The following is a 19,639-nucleotide window of genomic DNA, read 5'->3' on the forward strand; positions in this document are numbered from 1 at the left end:
GCGGCATAGTAACTCGATATGATGATAGTTATTTTATAATTAATAAGCTTATTAGATTCAAGATTTTAAAACTTTATTTCGCGCCAATTTGATAAAGTCGCCTTTGATAAGTTTGACAGCTATGGTACCTCTTGACCTCCGTCGACAGTGGCGCCAACTGGTGAGCAAAAAAACGGTAGTCCCCATTGAACATTTTTATTCTCTTTGGTTGAAACTTTAACCTTGCGCAGCGTCTTGAAGGACAAATGAGCCGTTTTCCTTGACAGCTGTCAGTTGAGCTTTTGGGTAAGCCGATAGATGGCGTGAAAACGCAGTTTACCAACTGTCAAAAATTACATAGAGAGCAAAGAGTACTAAACTCAGAATAAGAACTCACTAGTTGTGATTAAATGTCGGGTGGTAGCGCGAGCCATCCTTCCGAGGCTCAGACTGCATGTGGCTTGGGATTGTGCTAAGTATTCTGTGAATAGTTCTACCCGCGCCGTCACGTAGTGTTCTTTTCTCTATGCGCGCCGTTTGAACGGGTGCTGCGTGCGAGAACTGATTTTCTATTTTTATTTATTTATTTAGGGACCATGATCCATAGTCCTTAGGCATTATTACAGTATAGCAGTCACTATCTCAAAAGAGTCACTATCTCAAGTGCACTAACTCTACAGTATCAAGGGAGGAGGAGCAGATAGCTCAACTACAACTCAATTAATACAAGAGAAACACAAGGAAACTGAGAAAACTTGAAAAGAACGGCTGTACGCACAATCGCACTGAACGCTGAAGCAACAGTGACATCGACATCATAGAGAAAATAATACTACAATTCTACCTACCTACGTCACTTTCACATTTCGTTAGCCTCACAGAATAACATATTGTGATCTGAGTGTGTTCTGAGGGTTTGAAAGTTGGTACAACCCCAGACAACGTTATCTATTTCTCCAAAAAGGAACTTTTTTTTTTTTTAACAAACGCCTCATTATATTTTAATTTTTGATAAAATAATCGGAATCCTTGAATATTTTATATTTTTAAGAATGAGACACTTATTAAGAAGATAATATCTCGAAACGGTTTTGGAATTAGCATCAATTTTTTTTACTTAACATACCGAAGTGGCGAGTAAACGTGATTTGTATGGTGCGAAAGAGACGCCACCTAGCGTTGAGTAGCTGCACTAGCTCCGCGTCATACAATTTTATTATTCATTAGGTTTCACAGCTCGAAGCTGCAGCTGCAGCTTTCAAAACCAACACTAAGCCCTACATTTATTATAATATCATACCTGCTGGGTTGGGAAGGTTTGCGTGAGCGCGGGGTTGTAGGTGGAGTACGCATGAGGCGACGGCTGCGCGGCGAAGCCCGAGGCAGCCACGCCGCCGTGAGACCCGTAGCTCAGGTAGGTCGGCGTCGCTTTGCAAGACGACCTGTGGAAGAAGAACAGTATGAGTAAGTTATTATTCTGAGAGAGCAGCTTGCTTGATAGTAAATGAAAAGTCCAATAGATGGCGCTGATGTACTTACGTGAAGATTGAAATTAGATAGAAATTATTGCGACTTTGGAACCGAAAAATAATAATCTATATTTAACTTAAATTTCAGTTTTCAAAACTTAAAGCGTGGTCTGGACCTATCCGTAAGAAGTTTCCAGAGCTGTACATAAATAGTTAATCACTACCTCTCTATAGAGAGAGCTTATAAACATTCATCCGGTAGGGTAAACGAGTTCTCGAGCGGAGACCACGAATAGGCAAGTCTCACGCAGCGTGGGACGCCCTCCTGCCCGCTGGCCCGACGACCTTAGGCGGATAGCCGGTACTGGCTGGATGAGGAAGGCCGAGGACCAAGTATTGTGTTGCGTGTTGCCTACCTATTAGCGGTGTTGTGCGCGGGCGGGTAGGCGGCGTACGTCTGGTTGTAGAGCGGCGAGCTGGCGTACGTGGACGTCGCGCCGCCGCCATATTGCTGCATGCTGGAACAAACAAACTTATTTTAAAACTTATACTAATTTAAAACGCAATAATGAACTTATCAAGGAACAAACGAATATTTTGTAAAAGTTATTCCAAAAAAAATCTGTAATACAATAAAATTATGTAGTTAATTAACCAAATATTTTTTTTCGAAGTTGATAAAGAAAATCCTAAATGATGCATCGTTTTCCTACATTGATAGACTCGGTAATATTGGTATGATTTTCAACTTCACAAACTGTCTGTAAAAATATATACTTAAGTAGCTACTTATGAACCGTACCTATCCTAAAGGACACTACGTAGGTACTAGATTCGAATCCAACGTTTCTCTACCAATACTGCACCATTACTCTATTAAATTTCTACTGTGGGATGGTAACCTAGCTCCAAACCGCCAGCCAAGCGTCTTGGACGAGGCCCATATTTGTTATTGCGGTAGTGCTGTCCACCATTATTTACTGTATTCGAGCTGTTTTTTTGTTGTATATTTTAACTTACATATCTATCGAGTTCAATAGCGATGTAGGTAGGCCACGTGACTGTTTCTTATTGGATTTTTGTAATACGTATTAGTAGGAATTAGACAAAATGAGCGCCTATTGGAGACGATGTCACTGGTCGCTCTTGGCCTCCAATAGACATGGCTTCTGAGGGTAACGAACTCTGTAGAATACACCTACCTATAAATATAAGTACCTACTCTTTGCTATCAGATAGGTCAGAGTAGTAAACTACATATTTGTAAGTAGGTACACAGGTAGTATAGAAAGTATTGAAAATATATTATAGGAAGAAGTATTTTCAGGAATTTTCAGATAAGTATATAAACTGTATCACCACTGTTCTTATTGTACTTATAATATGTGTTTTTGCGACTACATTATAATGTTAAATCTCGTGCTGTTTGAAAATTCAAAATGCGGGTAAAATGGAGAGTGATCAGTGACAACTTTAATAACTGCCAAGAAAACTAAATGGTTTTTATATTCAATTCTACTTCTATTTGATAAATGGCTAATGATTATTCATTTTATGGAATTACATTCTCTTATCTGCATTATTTAACAGGTATAAGTCTCGTCTGGTCAATGCCATTATGGCCTGATTAGCATGAAAGTTATGACTGAGTTAAGTAATACAATCTTCTATATCTATACCCGATAGTTCAGAGTTGTGGCAAGAGTCCCGTGTTTGATTCACAGCCATCCGGGGTAGTTAGCGATTATAATCACCCTAATCTGACTGGTCAATCCTTTCACCACGGTGCCAAGCCCTAATGTAGCTCCTGTTTGTCACCAAGATAAGAAGACCTCAAAAAAAATTATAAGTAAGTAAGGTAAATGTAGTACCTAGTTAAAATTATAAGTGTTTTTTTTTTTGTATATTTGCTGGCGCACAGGTGGGGCTGTATTAGCCGAATAAATGTTTTTTTATATTTATCTATATCCACAAGGAATCGGTTCTTCATCGTCATCATCACGACCCATTACGTCCCCACTGCTGGGGCTCAGGTCTCCTTCCAATGAAGGAAGGGTTTAGGCCTAGCACCACGCTGGCCTAGTGAGGCCTAGCAACACGCTGGCCTAGTGCGGGTTGGTGGACACTGGACAGTCCTTACCTGTTATAATACTGGTACGGCAACGCGGACTGGTCATACGGCAGCGCGTCGTACAGGGGCTCCCCGTGCAGCGCCACGTCGGCGTCGCACAGGCCGGGGCTGCGGACCTCGCTTTTCACTCCACCTGGGGGAGGTTATGAAGTCTTAGTACAGTCAGGAGAAATAGAAAACCGCAAGAAGGTTATATTTGGAGGGAAAAGAAGACTGCAAGGAGGTTTTAGTCCAGGGCGGGAGTGAAAGAGGTGTTAGCCATGGAGGTTTTAGTTAGGAAAAATAAAAAATAGAAAACAGCAAGGATAACGTCCTTGCTCGGGGAAAATATGACTGCAATGAGGTTTTGAAATGTAGTCGTGAAATGAAAGAAGGTTTAAAGCATGAAGTTGAAAGAGAAGGGGAAGAGGACGGTTACTGGTGTGAGCCTTGAAGTTTTGTTTAAGTACGTTATTCTGAGGTTGGGTTCTGCAGAAACTTTATTTTAACAATGGCAAATAGGAGTAAAGTTAGGTAGGTAGGTTTGTAACTTACCGACACTATCCTCATTCATCAACCAGGCGACCGCAGAGGACGAGGAGGTAGACGAACAGAGCCCCCCAGTAGACGTCAGCGGCAACGCCAGCCCTGCATTCGAGCATCCGTTGGCTATTCCACAGCTATCCACGTCGCCGGTACCAGGCAAGCATAGGTTGTCCACAGCTGATAGGGACGACGCGGTCGTGGTGGATTGGAACAAAGTCGTCGATCCGGATACTAGGAGCGCAGGGAGCGAAGCGTCTTGCAGTAGCGATGGCGGGGAGTTTGACGTGGACTCTGACTCGCAAGGGCTTGCGTTGACTTCGTTTGATAATCTGGAAGAGGTGATTGGTTGGTTTAGATAATATTATATGAATGAATGTTATCCAGAATGGCTAATTTGCTTGACAAAATACAAAGTTTTGGAGAGCTTAAGCGACCTTCTAGAATAGAATGTTACAATTTTAATTACAAAACCGACCTCCAATTCTACACAGTACTGCAAAATTTCCAAAAAAATAGTGAAGTATTTTACTTTTGAAAACCATTTCAAATTAATAGAACCGGAAAGATATTCCAAATAGCTCCGTTCAGTAGCCGGTCTAAAAGCTCAACACCCTTTGTTTTGCTTCTTCAGATGTTCACTCCATTTTAATTATAACACAACATAGAGGAGTAAAAAACACCCAATAAAAAGGTCATCAAATTAAATCTGGCACTTTTGTTTCCCGTGGCGGCACTCTTTATAAACAGTCACTTTTAGTTAAATGTCTCTATTATAAAAGGAGAAAAATAAACGTGGTATAACAGTAAATAGTAAATCTGTTGGCACTTATTTTTTAGTGGTTTCAAATAAATAGTTTTAAAATAGTTCTAATTGTTTTGTGGCTTTACCTGAAGTGGGGAACAAAGAAATAAATATTTTATGTTTTTTATAGAGTGGCATAAGCATAATTTCCAACGTAGGTACCACAGACCTAATACTACGTAAGTTTATCAAAAATAATATTCGGAAAGAGCTCTAATGATCTCTTAAATAAAACGGAAGTAATTTAAGTAATGCAAATTGATATGCATTACTTAAATTACTTCCGTTTATATTGATAAGCATGAATCTTCTACGAGCAAAGAACAAAAACTCCTGCATCTGAAATCTCAATTCATCTCGTTTCGTTTTTAATTTGACAGATGTAAGCATCCCGCCCCCATCGTTCATTCCAATTAGATCCAAATTTAAATCTCAATCAAGTTCAACAACTCGATGACACAAAAACAAATGATAAGCTAATGATAATGTTTTTTTTCAATTGAACAATCTTCTAAATTAATTATTAACATATGCCAGACCCCTCAGTATGCATGCTAGATTTATCAAGCAAATGTTTACATGTGTTTGAATTAATTATTATTGTCGTTATCGTAAAATTATGAACGCTTTCGCGCCTCTTCATTTTAGTCCCGTTTCCCGCCCTATTTATGGTACAGCATACTTAATAAATTATGTAGGTATTAACCTACCTACTCAATTAACCTACTCTGTGAGTCAAAGTAAATATTTATAAAATAGCCTCAAAATGTACCTTTTTAAATCCTGTGCCAATTATGACTACCTATTATACTTAAACAATACTTAGTGCAAATCTAGAATTAATTTTTTTCGCCGATTCAAAACGTCAGAGCTAAAATTAAGTAAATTAAATAATAATAATTTTACAAGCGTATTTAAATTAATAGCTCTGTCGAATGTACATTTTTTTTTCATGTCTTTTACATAATTAAATTAAAATAATTATGCATAATGAATAGAAATCAGCGATAATTAAATAAAGAATATCGTTTAATTTCCGCACCTGATTTCTCCATTTAAAACACCCGCTGAGTTTTTTTTTAAACTAGAATATTTACTGTTCGTGATTTTTTCACTATTTATTTATACATTTGAATCGGCTACAACTCATCAGTCCGATGACATCACACCTCTATTAAAACAATCCCAATGCTAATTTAGTTGGAGTCGTTAAAACGTTAGAACAGAATATATAATAAAATATATGAATATATAAATAATTAAGTAAGTACTTAATAAGTTTACCTAATCGATATTGTACTAAATCACGACTTCGAAGAATATAACAGTCGAACAAATACTGGCTGCAAACAGTACAACCATTGTTATTAAAAAAAAACTTTCTAGCTCTTGTTTAAAAAATATAATAGTTCGCGCCTTTTTCAAGTGTCACTTTGGCTTTTTGCCGCCACTTTAAGAGCTGCGTTCAAACAACGCTATCGAATATCAAAAGAGGACGAAGCAAGAGGAATTTTCAGTTCATGAGTTCATGTTGACTGCATCGTAGATTGTTTTAATTTAAAAAATATTTGTGCACGGATATCTTGTACTGAACAGCGGCCGCTACACGGGTTCGTTATCGCTGTCGATAAACTCGTTTATTGCGCGTTTCACCAATCATAGCGCAGCAGTAATATTTTTCGTCACACCAAACTGGACAATCACTATCACATATATATGTCGTTCAAAATCATTACAGAGTAATACTTCCTCTAATTTACATAACTATTATAAGACTGGCATTTTATTTCAACAATGGCAGTTGACGTCGTAAAACTTTAGTTAGTTTTATCAAAAGAACAAAACTTCAAAGCTGTGCGTTTTCGACTGTTATAAAATTGTGTGTAAAGCGATGACATTCCACATGGTTCCTTGATTGATGTTCTCATACTTGGAGTTTTATGTTTGCCTTGGCAAATGTGTCTAGTTTTAAATAAAATGATTACTTATCAAGTATCTTATTAATCTACCCATTTGAAATATTATATAAGTGCTAAATTGTATTTCGAACAGATCTCTTGCTTAGTGCTCTTTTAAATATATTTTTTTAAATTATCAAACATTATACCTACCTATCGCTATTTTTATAATAAGCAAATATTCTCAATGAATAGGACCACATAACATACTTAGTAAGTTAGTATGATGCCACATTATCCTTTAACCTTAATTATGGAACACATTTTCGTATAATAACTATGGACCCTTTGTTGAAATAACCATTTGGGTTGCACGTGTCAAGCACGCGTTGCCAAAGCTATTAATTGCTGTTTTTTTTTTAAATGCCGCCGAAACAAAAAGGATGAGCGGTCACCGGTCATTTCTGACAGATTTTGAGGGCAGATGAGCTAGGATGAGTCAGAAATCGCATTGTGAAACGAGATTTTTTAATGTGTTTCTCGCCTATTTTAGGCGATAGCATACTCAGTAACACCTACTTTTACTGTCACCGAGTGAAAACTAATTTGGCCTGCTAATCATTCCACCACCACCGTGACAATCGCTTAGTTCTAGTATTGTAAGTAATTGTAAGCCAAAAATAAAAAAATCTACACTCTACCATAAGTGGATTGTTGTCATGTCATTGCGAGATAGCGACCTATCTAATGATAAAATCTAGAGCTAAAACTTGCAAGTCCTTCGGTGATTAATAAAATGTTTGTAGCCTACTAACTACCTACTTACCGAATTAAATCACTACACATACACAAAAGTTTACATACCTACTGTATTTTTTTCAATCCGTAAACATTATTATTTCTAACATGAGCCAGACATGCAAGCTATACGACACTTTAAATCCTGTCTGTCAGTTAAAATAGCATAACACATCCGAAATAACGGAACGGAATTGTGTCAAAATTGATTTATACTATTCAGAAACATATTTTTGTACGCTTTAAACGTTTTTTTCCCTGCTTTAACACTTAAAAACCATAGGGATGTCACCTTTACCCACTAATTAACCTAACTAATCGCCGCCCGAACCAGAATGTCGCGCTTTTAGTTACCAAAAACAATTTTTCTTTTTTTTCACCCGCACGGAAAAAATGTTTGAAAGAAGGTATGTTCAAAATGCAACCTTTTTGCACATTTTATCTCAAACTACAGCTTTTACAACCAGCCAGCACGTGAATAAAAATGGAAATCCTACGTTCGACTTAAAAATATGTGTAATTTAAAACCTTCACGCTTTGAAATCACTTCCTTTGATCGGGGCGTGATAATTTCTGCACTGCATTCATCAGAATAAGGATCCTAATCCCTACATATCGGCTGTAAAAGGTTTTTTTCTCGGTAGCGTTTATGTCGTGTGACACAAGGTTGATTTTGCCCTCAAACTGTGATAAAATAATGGTTTATTTGAAGAGTTTTATTAAATGGCCCTTCATCCCGACTGTGAGTTGACAATGTAGGGATTACACGCAGGATTAGGGTCTTTTTGTTATATTTTCAAGTAGCTAACAGCCCCCGTTTGTTGTTCAATACGTGGAAATGTCAAGTAGATACGTACTTACTATTGTAGGTGCCCAAATAATTAAATTGAAAACATCCCCTTATTTATTTTAGACACTATATGACTATGGGGAAGTTGCTTCTATACCTTCTATTATCGTGTTTATATCTATACCGTTTCAGCTAAGATGATTCCTGTGACACAATTGAACACTATAGCAAAATCGGTGTGAATTAATTACATTTAGTTGGACACGATTTATTTTATACTTACAATAATTCGATAAGTACATAAAATCTATAGAATTTGATTATGGGACACTTCACTTCTACAAGGTGTTGCAAAAAGGGAAAAAAGCCGAAACCTATGTACATGTGCAGCATGGTATATCTAAGCCCGAAAATGAATTCAGAATTTCAGAATTCGCGAATTTGCAACACCCTGTATAACCGCAGAACCCAATGTCCATATAACGTCACAGGAATCATCTTCAATCAACGAGTTATGAATAACTTCATTTACAAAACAGAAATATTTGAATATTTTTTTATATAAATTACTCACCGGTTTGATACATTGGTGATCGTTTCAATTCTTGGCCTCTTTGCCTGTAAAGAAATAACATTTATGTTAATCAATTATTTATAACTAGCTGTTCCCGCGCGCTTCGCTTCGCCTTAAAAAGGTTTTTCCCGTGGGAATTCCGGGATAAAAAGTAGCCTATGTTCTTTCCCAGGGTCTAGACCGTATGTATACCAAATTTCATTCAAATCCGTTCAGTAGTTTTGGCGTGAAAGAGTAACAGACAGACAGACAGACAGACAGACAGACAGACAGACACAGTTACTTTCGCATTTATAATATTAGTTAGGATATATTAGTTAGGATTATTTATACACTCACGGGCAATGAAACAGTTTCACTTACAAAATACTGATAAACGACCCCCATTTTTTCATAGATTTTACTTAGAAATTGATAGATATATTACTGTTTTTGGTTGATGTTATCCTGATACTCGGTTAAATGTAGACCAATGTTGCAGAAAATGTCATTAAGATAGCCTATTCCGTTTAGGCGTAGGTAGGTAATTTGGTGCTTTTCTCACTGGAATTTTTTCATTGCCCGTGAGTGTATAAACAATTTGGACTACCTTCATAAAGTTAGGAGATTATTCTAGCGTGCAAGATACAGTAGAAGTGCAATTCACTAAACAACTATTCAATATAATATCTACTCGTATCGTAAGAAATAGCGAAATACATCAGTTTATTTACTAGAGCAGCCTATTCTAACTGCAACTAAGTTGGCCCCTAGAGGATCTATTATATTGCGCAATATTGACAACTGTGCAATATAATTCATCGTCTAGGGTTAATATTGAAGATTGCGCATAGGTCATTCGGATTGAAAACTTATTTCACAATAAATATATTTCCAAATATTATTGTAATAGGGCCGCCTAACGAAAGACGAAAAAAATCAAGACCCAGTTCAGCTTAAAAAGTAATAACCTGTGATGATATCACGAAAGTTTGACAGTTGTTGTTTGTTCAAGATCCGAATTTCCGAACGTGCCACGTTAACAAGCAGCGTTCAAAATCTCTGATAAATCTGTAGTTATAAATAATAAAAGTCGTATACGTCTCTTACACAAGATCGACTTGATAATAGGACGCCATTAATAAAATCAACCCAAATTTATTTTATGGTCGTTTTAGAATGGCGCCACTGTGTCTGCGTGATTAAATAATATGGACGGTTTTTTAGGGTTGAAAGAATGCTTTGAGTTGAAACAGAATCGTATAATGAACTTATTAAAAACCCACGACATTAGATACCTAAGTGTATCATAATCTTAAAAGTTATAAACATTACATTAATGTCAAAATTTAAAATAACCAATACAATTTACCTAAGCCATTTTGTTTTTTATTTTCAAAATACCTAATACTTTAAAATCAATTAATGAAACGACGGTAGCAACCCTAACAAGGATGCTGTCAGGAAACAATGTAATTTAGATCTTGTGACTTTCAGAATAAATGCTACAAATTAAGTTTAATCTAGACTCAAATCAGTGAGCCTTCTGACAGATTGTTTATTTTATGAGTGTGTGACTGTGTGTCTCTTGAGGAATTTTTGGATGTTTTCACGTTTCTAATTTATGGTGTCTTGCTTCTATCCTTTAGACGTTATGCTAACAGAGTTTATCCACACGAGATTATAAAAAAATACTTTTTCGTATAATATAACGTACTTATAACAAATTCTCTTTAGATATTCCATTCATTTCCATTAAGTATATCAAACTATATAGGTAGGTGAGTACTACCACACTTTAAGAGCATTTTTTTTTTAATTTCGACCATAAACAGATAAAATTCAGATAAGTGCTTAAAAAAATACCAAAGACAATGAGGGGCGACATTTTGCGCCAAACAAATGCAATTGAATTCGATTCCAAGAAAGTTGTACTGTTTAGTAAAGAAATGTCGGCAATTGTCAAGTCTTCTATTAAATATTAATGTTGCTTCAGATTGTTTGAATACACACACACATATGCCATCAACATTATTTTCTCATTAATTTCATTTAATGTTGAATTAATTAAGAAGCTACCGAGATATGAAACTCTTTGCCTAGTCTTTAAGTTTATGTTTTTTTTTTCTAATTTGTTATCAATGTATGAAACTATATTTATAAGCATTTACTTAGCTAGTTTCATGAATCATGAATATCATGATCAAGATTTCACTGTGATACAGTTTACTGAACAGTTAATCAAAGTTTTCGACAACTAGAGGTACTTTCAGAGTTTTTTTTTTGTTTCAGCATCTTCCACTGTCCTGTCCAGATGGTTCACCCCAACAAAACCTCCACCAATTTGTACCAGGCGATCATACGTCACCAGGAGATACCACGAATCGTGTGAGAAAGACCGTTAATCTTCCCGCGCATTCCGCTTCTCCGTCCAATTTATACTGGCCCGCGGTGGGGTCTGGTGTCCTACTAGTCGGGTTTCAAGTTAAAGCGGCCGTTTGGGTCGAGGTGTGAGGCCAGTAGATGTCGTGATAGCAGGTTAATTTATATGTTGTACAGGCGACAACGCGCTTTGAGATCGTGACCCTTTCTACAGGGTGCGCTGTATTTATAAAAGCGATGGGTATACCTATCAAACAACTATTTTTAAAATTAATTAACTAAGGAACAAAGCTTAGCAATGTTTAAGCTCCAACTAGCTCTATCATCAAAATAAAATCAAGTATGTACTTAAATAGGTCTTTCAAACAGGTTTTTAAGCACCTGACCTCTCAACTCTCAACCTCAGTATCAGCAATAATTTTAATTACTTAAGAATACGTCGAAGAACTTAAACATCAGTGGAGCAGCCTGTATACAGTGTACAAGCAGCGAGACAAAACGCTTCTTTATTTAAACGCAATCCGTTTATTGTTTTATCTCACTCCTATATTTACGATCTTCGACTTCTGCCTCGTGTTGTCTCTTTCACGCATCTCCGATTAAATAAATTTACGAATTTATCGTCCACCATATTTATAGCTTTGTCTTATCGTTGATAATTTGGAAGATATTGCTGTAATATTAATTCGATGCGTTTGGATTTTTTGTTTTGATTTTGTGTTGTGTCAATTTTGAGATGTGATTTAGTGCATTGGCGCTCGACATTTTTATGCGCTTAGGTGTAAAGATTTTGTTGTGTTGTGTGTTGTGTGTAACGGTTTCACATTAATCTCACATTAGTGTGTTTAAAGAAAAGGTTATTGGTACTTTTAAAACAGACTGAAATGTGACTAATGTGTCTTTTGAGGGTTTTTAATCAGTTATTAACTTACCATTCTTATTTTCAAGTGTTTTTACTATTTGGGAAAACTGGTGTTTATACCAGGAATGTAGAGACAACCAAGACGTTGTTTGGATATGGAAAATTAATTACTATGTAAAGACTCTACATTAATTCTGTTTTTACATTATACTTATTTATTTTCATGAATGCAACAACATTGTGAAATCTTCTATTCAGTTCAGATAAATTATGTTCAATGGTATTTTGTTTAGGTAATTTTATTTTTGGCATTTTATAATAATTATTTTTATTGATTGCTTTTCAGATTTGAATAAACATCTGTGTTTGAATTGTAAAGATTTTCACACATCTGAACGCAGACTAAAATTATAGGTTCTATATAGTCTCCAGCCGCATTCCAAAATTGAATTATCAAACGACAATCGTCTGAGACGTATGAAAACCGACGCCCGCTCATGATTGCCTGGTATCACGTAGCTAACGACCCACTGTCCCGTAGGTACGCCAGTGACACTGCATGAGGGTATTACGAGTTTTTAATGGCTACTAAAGATTAACGTATGAATGGGTAATGCGAGCCAGGTCGTCCGACTTGGAAAACATAAACAGTTCTGTACAATAAAATGCCATGTTAGTTACGATGTACATTGGAACGCCTGTCCAGAGATAAGGTGCCATCAGAATCGATGCCATGGATTAAATAATTGTTGTAATCGTAGCGACGATCGTGTGGTCACTTTCGGACAGTATTTTTGAAGAAATAATTATATAGTACGTAATGCTGGTACCCAACTTGGCTATTCGTAGTTGCCAAAAGTCCTATGTGTGGTCACGTAGTCACGGGGTCAGTATACTCGCCAAAATTATTGCCGTATTTGCCTACAAAATGTTTGGCAAATATAGCCAGTATAAGTTTTGGCAAATATTAATAGCCAAGTGGGAAACCAGCTTAAGCTACAATTTCTCCATATTCGGTTATCTAACCGACCAGGGATGGTTCATGAATTATACGTCATCTCCATATATAAAATTCTTGATGTGTCAAAAGTTAACCACTAATACCTACCTGGTTATGCTCTAACCGACTTAGTTGTTTTACCAATTAGGAGTTTTAAACTGAGTAGACGCTAAGCTTTGAACTGCAGCTTAATTCTACAGTGATGATTAATCAGCATAGATAATAAGTGCACGCACTCCTTAACCATCACCATAACCCAAAACCATGCAAAAGGTAAGTAAATAAAAAGCCAAAAAAGAGGATCAAAGCATTATACTAGACATGCCATGCCGTAAAACAACTAAAACAGGTGCTCTATCTAATCTAACTATTAAGCTACGTGTACACTATCTACAAAAATTGTGCGCTCAGTTCAAGTTTTGTGCGACATTTAAATTAAGAACAGTTCATTATTCTGACCTTCGGCTCTGTGTGTTCGAGGCTGCAGCGCGCCGGAGCCCCGCCCAGGTAGCTACACGGCATCAGAGTCACCATGTTCCTGAACCGTTCATCCCGAATTTCTGAACTTCACTTCACAAATGTCACTTTGACAGTTCGCGCGGAATCAGTTTTTGAGCAGTCATTTTGCGCGCTTATCGCTTTGCTTTCGGCGCTTCTTTGGTTCTTGCGTTTCGTTTTCCCGTGTTGCGTTTCTTTTTCTCCCTTTTATCCATAGTATATTAAGCCTTGAAAAAAGATTCGGTTTTAACTCTCCATTTTGTTTATAAAAACAGTTAGATAAATCAAACTTACAGATAACTCTAATTAATATTTTAAGATTATTCTTATCTTGCTCCCTACGTCGTCATCGAAGCGAAATCGAATGTTATGCCAAACAAGCAAATTATTACGCTAGACTGGCAGCTAGTTATTGAAAGACGTTAGTCATCGCCAGGTTGAAAAAACAAAAGAGAAACATGGACGCATTGGACCACCCACCTCGGGTCCGTCAAATTCAAACGTCGAACGTTGTATGTTCATCAACTTGTCCAATGAGGTTTGACGTGATTTTTAACAATTCTTTTTTTAAGCGTTCATCGCTTGCTACTCTTGCCAGCCAGATTGACATCTGAATAACCTTTTTTCTACTCATCTCGTTTTATTATTTAAAGTAATAACAAATCATGAAATCTAACTATAACTAGTTAAATAGATCGAATCTTTCAATGCGATTCTTTAAAATGTATCGGATTCATTTTTAATTAATGAACAGGAAGCTAATTTCTCTGCTCGCTAATCTAATGCATTGACCAAATTATGCAAAAAAAAAACTATTTAAATATCGTCCTAGTAGTATATTTTTTGTTAACAAGAAGCCGGAATGTCTGTCCTAATTAAAAATTAAATGAGCAACTGGCCGTAAACATAATTTAAATAAAAAATATAAATTCTAAAATGGAACACTTATTAAGTATGAAGTTTATGGTCGTTGTTCTGTGATTTTAAAATAAAGAGTGTTTCGTTATAGTAAGAAGCTGTAGGGGGTTAAACAGTAGCGGTGGAGAGCCTGCGTGGTATGGAACGCAAGGGTGACCACAAATTTTGTTTTATCGCGTATTTTTTGTATTTACAAGGAGAAGATGATAATTTAAAACTATTCAACTGAAATAAGTACAATACTTATGCTTTTCCTATGTTTAAGTTAAATTAAGATTTTAATTTTCTAGGGGGTATTTTCTGTCATAAAATTATGTTTCGTTATTTATCAGATTTTAAATTAGAAATTGGAATACCTAATCAAAGAAATGAAAAAGAAAACTAACAAGTACGTAACACTGAAAAAAGTAGTAGGTACTGAAGTGAGACAGGTTTTTTAAATATTTCTTTTCAGTTAAACAAATTTCACTGATTAAAAAATAAGTATGCTTATATTATGGTCACCCTACACTACGCGGCTGTGAAATGGCCTGACCTACGCGACGGGTGGTCACCACGGGGTAGCTGTCAAATAGTTCACGTTAATAGTTCAGTGTTTAAACGATGCCAAAGGTTTTTATACCACAAATCTGTAGATCTGGAGATTTGGCCAAAATATCTTACAGAAAAAAATACACGCGAGCAATGAAAAAGTTCAAAATACCGACACTGGCCTAATTACAATACAATGATTACATGATGAATTAAAATAAAATAGAAAAACAATGTCACTTAAAGAATTACAAAATAAAATTAATTAACAAATAAACATGCAAAATAACAAAATACTTCACCTAATCAAAAAGACCTCCTCTTATCGTACCTGGCTCAAAGGTTCCCATAATGCTGGCTGCATTGCCTCGCTGTATGGCTAGGGAGATTCTTTGAGCCAGATACGATCCCGAGCGTCGGTCTTGGCCTGGCCTAATTAGTTTCCTTACATAAATTTAGAATAGAATAGAATATTACTTTATTGACTAAACGGGACACAAATAAAAATATATAATAATACAGAGGATACAATGCAATAGGCTGCCTTATCGCTAAAAGCGATCTCTTCCAGGCAACCTTTGGGTGGAAGAGAGACATAAATAAATTTTATATTTTTTTTAATTACAATGTTACGTTTATACCGATGCACTGTTAAATATATTTATTATTATTATTAAACTCTTTATTGAACAAAATAAATTGTTACAAAGGCGAACTTAATGCTAGCAGCATTTTCTACCAGTTAACCTTTGGTGATGTTGAAAAAGTGATTGGTAGTGCTTACGATAGAAGATGGTCTAAATTGAGTACCTAACCAAAATATTAATATAACAATACCTATACAATATAAGTTAATAATTATATACATGATACATACATACACATATACATACATAAACTTAAAATTACTATCATCATCATCGCATAGATAGGGATCAGTTAAGCTGAATGTTCTGCTCTTGGAGGTAGTGGACACGAACTTTAGATTTATTTATATTCATTCTGCATAAATTATATTTAAATTTAGTAGGTTTCTATTCAGGAGTAATTTTGTGCTATTGTCACTGGGAACTTTTGCATTGTATACGAGGGCGATACCGAAATGATCGGGAATAGAAAAAAGTACAAAGATATCATAATATTATTTACTTTTATTGTTTTTCAAAGTAGTCTCCGTGACATTCAATGCACTTTTTCATTCGATTAAACCAATCATTGAAACAGTAATTCCAGTCTGAAGTGGATACTGTCAAAACAGCTGATTTGTAAGCTTCGACCGCCTCTTCTGGGCCGCTAAACCGTTGACCACGTAGCATATCTTTAATTCTTGGGAATGTAAAATAATCATTGGGGCTCAGATCAGGGCTATACGGAGGATGGTCCATCAACTCCACGTTTTCCATATTTAAACCAAACTGCCGATTGATGTTTTCTTTCGGGCTCATATGAATAAATCCACGATTCATCACCAGAGACGATATTGTAGACAGCATTTGAACTGCCTCCATTGAACCGTTGCAGAGCAGATCGACACCAATTAACACGAGCCGACTTTTGTTCCTCGGTCAAACGGTGGGGCACCCAGCGCGAAACTAACTTCTTGACACCCAGTTCTTCATGTAAAATGGTTTGAATGGCTGTCATACCAATGCTGAGAGAAGCCCGAATCTGCTCGTATGTCACATGTCTATCTTCTTTTATTAACTGGCGTACAGCATCGATGTTATCTTGTGTTACCGCTGTTTTTGGCCGACCAGTAGAAGGGACTGTGGTAAGAGAGGAACGTCCACGGCGAAACTCAGAATACCAACGATATATAGTCGTTTTACTTGGTGCTTCAAGTTTATAAATAGAAACAAGCTCGGCGAGACATTGTTCTTGAGATAAACCTCGACGAAAGTTGTGAAAAATTATTGCACGGAAATGTTCCAGCGTAAGCTCCATTTTTTACACCGACTTGTCAAATTCAAATGGTCAATACTCTTTTATTTTTTACTTTTTTTAAAATTCGAAAATGGAATTATGTTTGAAAAAACACTACATTTGATACACCAAAAAGGTTTCACTCTAATTTATTCCTAAGTATTCTATTCCCGATCTTTTCGGTGTAGCCCTCGTAATTCTTATTGTAAAGGCTTATTTTTATAAGCAAGTGCTTGTACTGCTAATTATAAAAAACGTTAAACCACAAAGCATAATCAGAACCAAAAGTCCCTTGATAAGTTTGTCGATTTCGAAAGATAAGAATCAATTCATCCACACTCGTTACTAGGCATAAATTACTCGATTCATGGATGTAACTTTTTACTCGATCCATCGATAATATCTACCGTTGTTAGTTTTGACGACAAATCGGGAGATGTGAGATAGTCATAAGTACTCATAAGGTAGCATATTTGACGCACAAGAAAAAGTTTTCAATATAAACCACGTCTCTATACTATACAGCGATCCTATGATAAAATAACCTAACCATCTTTAAAAAACCCCCGACATGAAACACTAAAATTCGTATAACTTTTGAACGGCTTCGCCGATTTTGATAAAATATGATGATGATGATGATGATGATGTCCTCTTCGTCGTATCCGACAACAGCGACTCTTGCTACACTCTGATAAAATATAGCTACCTAAGAACACTCCGGCTAACCTTTCACCTAAACAAAACGAAAATCAGTTCAGCCGTTTTGGAGCTGGATACCGTACCACAGACAGATTCACACATACAATACACAGACACTAAACTTATAACACCACTCTTATTCCGTCAGGGTTAACAAATAACAGAAGTAGGTATGCAAATGACTGATACTTATTACTCCAGAGTAGGCACATCCAAAATCACTTGGGCTCATCCTAACTATATATCCTAATCCTAACTAATCCTAACTAATATTATAAATGCGAAAGTAACTGTGTCTGTCTGTCTGTCTGTCTGTCTGTTACTCTTTCACGCCAAAACTACAGAACGGATTTGAATGAAATTTGGTATACATATGGTATAGACCCTGGGAAAGAGCATAGGCTAATTTTTATCCCGGAATTCCCACGGGAAAACTATTTAAGGCGAAGCGAAGCTCGCGGGCACAGCTAGTAATATTATAAATGCGAAAGTAACTGTGTCTGTATGTCTGTCTGTTACTCTTTCACGCCAAAACTACTGAACGGATTTAAATGAAATTTGGTATACATATTGTCTAGACCCTGAGAAAGAACATAGGCTACTTTTTATCCCGGAATTCCCACGGGAAAACTTTTTAAGGAGAAATGAAGCTCGCGGGAACAGCTAGTGCAAAATATAGCCAAAAAAGCTGTAGTTCCCCTCTATTATAAAGTTATTCACATTTTCGTATTGTAAATATTGTAATCTTAGGATCTTTACGATCAATTAATTACCTAATGAATTTAAATAATGTTTACCATGCAATCTGATTAAATAATTTAATATATCAACTTCTTACTTTAGTAGAGTAACCTAATGCTTGTTTTAATTTAGGTACATAAATAATAAATATGTAAGTATGTAGAATTACTCGTTAACGAACGATAGAAATTAATTAAATATATAGCCTAGACCTAAACAAAGCCCGTAACATAAAATTAAGATTTTATGTTTGGCTGAAAAATGGCCATTACTTACTAGTCAATCTAATGTTAGACTAGAGATATATAATTAGATAGAGGTCTTATCCCGGATATTCTGCATAAATGACTAGAACATCTATTTATAATTGCCATCAATTTAAGCACCCTTGATTTAGGAAAAACTCTTTAGAATGTCGCTTGGCGAAAGTCTTAACACTGATACGGGTGCATTTTGGAATCCATGCATACATGACATCTTTTTGGAGCGTTTGTCAGCTTCCATCGTTTTTTAGTGCGACAAAATACCAGGAATATGGCAAAATATATAATGAAATTCCTTTTTCCATTTTTGTGAACGCAGCGGTAATGTTTTTTTTTTATAGACGAATTTGCGCGACAGAGGCAGCTGGCTGTGAACAAACGATGAATGCGCGCATCCGCCGATGGCCTATCTTTTCCCGCGCCCCGCCCAGCGCAAGCCACGCCCCTTCCGCCCCGCGAGCTATATTTTGAATTTCGAACATTAAATTGCCGAATCCTAGGATGATTCGCAGAACGATTTTCACCTTTGCCGCTTTGATAATACGTCATTCTGTGTTGTTTAATTGCGCCTACAGACAATATCAAATTATTCCATTGAGTTTATTCTCTTGTTTGATCTTTTTATGTCCAGTGGCTGACACAGCCCTTTAGTTATTTGAGGGCTTATTTATTTTTATAGGTTGGTACCTACTTGGTACAATAATAGAGGATGCAGTTATTTTTTAAAATTCACCAAAAAATACCAACCGCTCTACGCAAATTATTATCGTGTGGCTAGATGGCGTCCCACATATAGCTAGTAAAATTAAACATTTACATTCATTCATTAATTAGTCAGTATAGGTAAATCTGAAAATGGCTTTTTAGTAGCAGG

General features: G+C 36.1%; 1 protein-coding gene across 1 annotated transcript in view; it reads right to left on the reverse strand.

Moving 5' to 3' along the window:
• LOC105380791 (eyes absent homolog 2) overlaps window positions 1-19,639 on the reverse strand; it is a 31,388-nt gene that overhangs the window by 5,818 nt on the left and 5,931 nt on the right. The window contains exons 2-7 of the mRNA XM_048628209.1: window positions 13,649-13,914; window positions 8,967-9,010; window positions 4,114-4,433; window positions 3,589-3,712; window positions 1,865-1,966; window positions 1,280-1,421 (exon numbers count right to left, since the gene is read on the reverse strand). Coding sequence (XP_048484166.1) covers window positions 1,280-1,421; window positions 1,865-1,966; window positions 3,589-3,712; window positions 4,114-4,433; window positions 8,967-9,010; window positions 13,649-13,723 — 807 coding nt within the window. The 5' untranslated portion in view covers window positions 13,724-13,914. The remainder of the gene's footprint in view (window positions 1-1,279; window positions 1,422-1,864; window positions 1,967-3,588; window positions 3,713-4,113; window positions 4,434-8,966; window positions 9,011-13,648; window positions 13,915-19,639) is intronic.

This window comes from Plutella xylostella, chromosome 20, assembly GCF_932276165.1.
Source record: "Plutella xylostella chromosome 20, ilPluXylo3.1, whole genome shotgun sequence".
In the NCBI taxonomy this organism is placed as follows: Eukaryota; Metazoa; Arthropoda; class Insecta; order Lepidoptera; family Plutellidae; genus Plutella; species Plutella xylostella.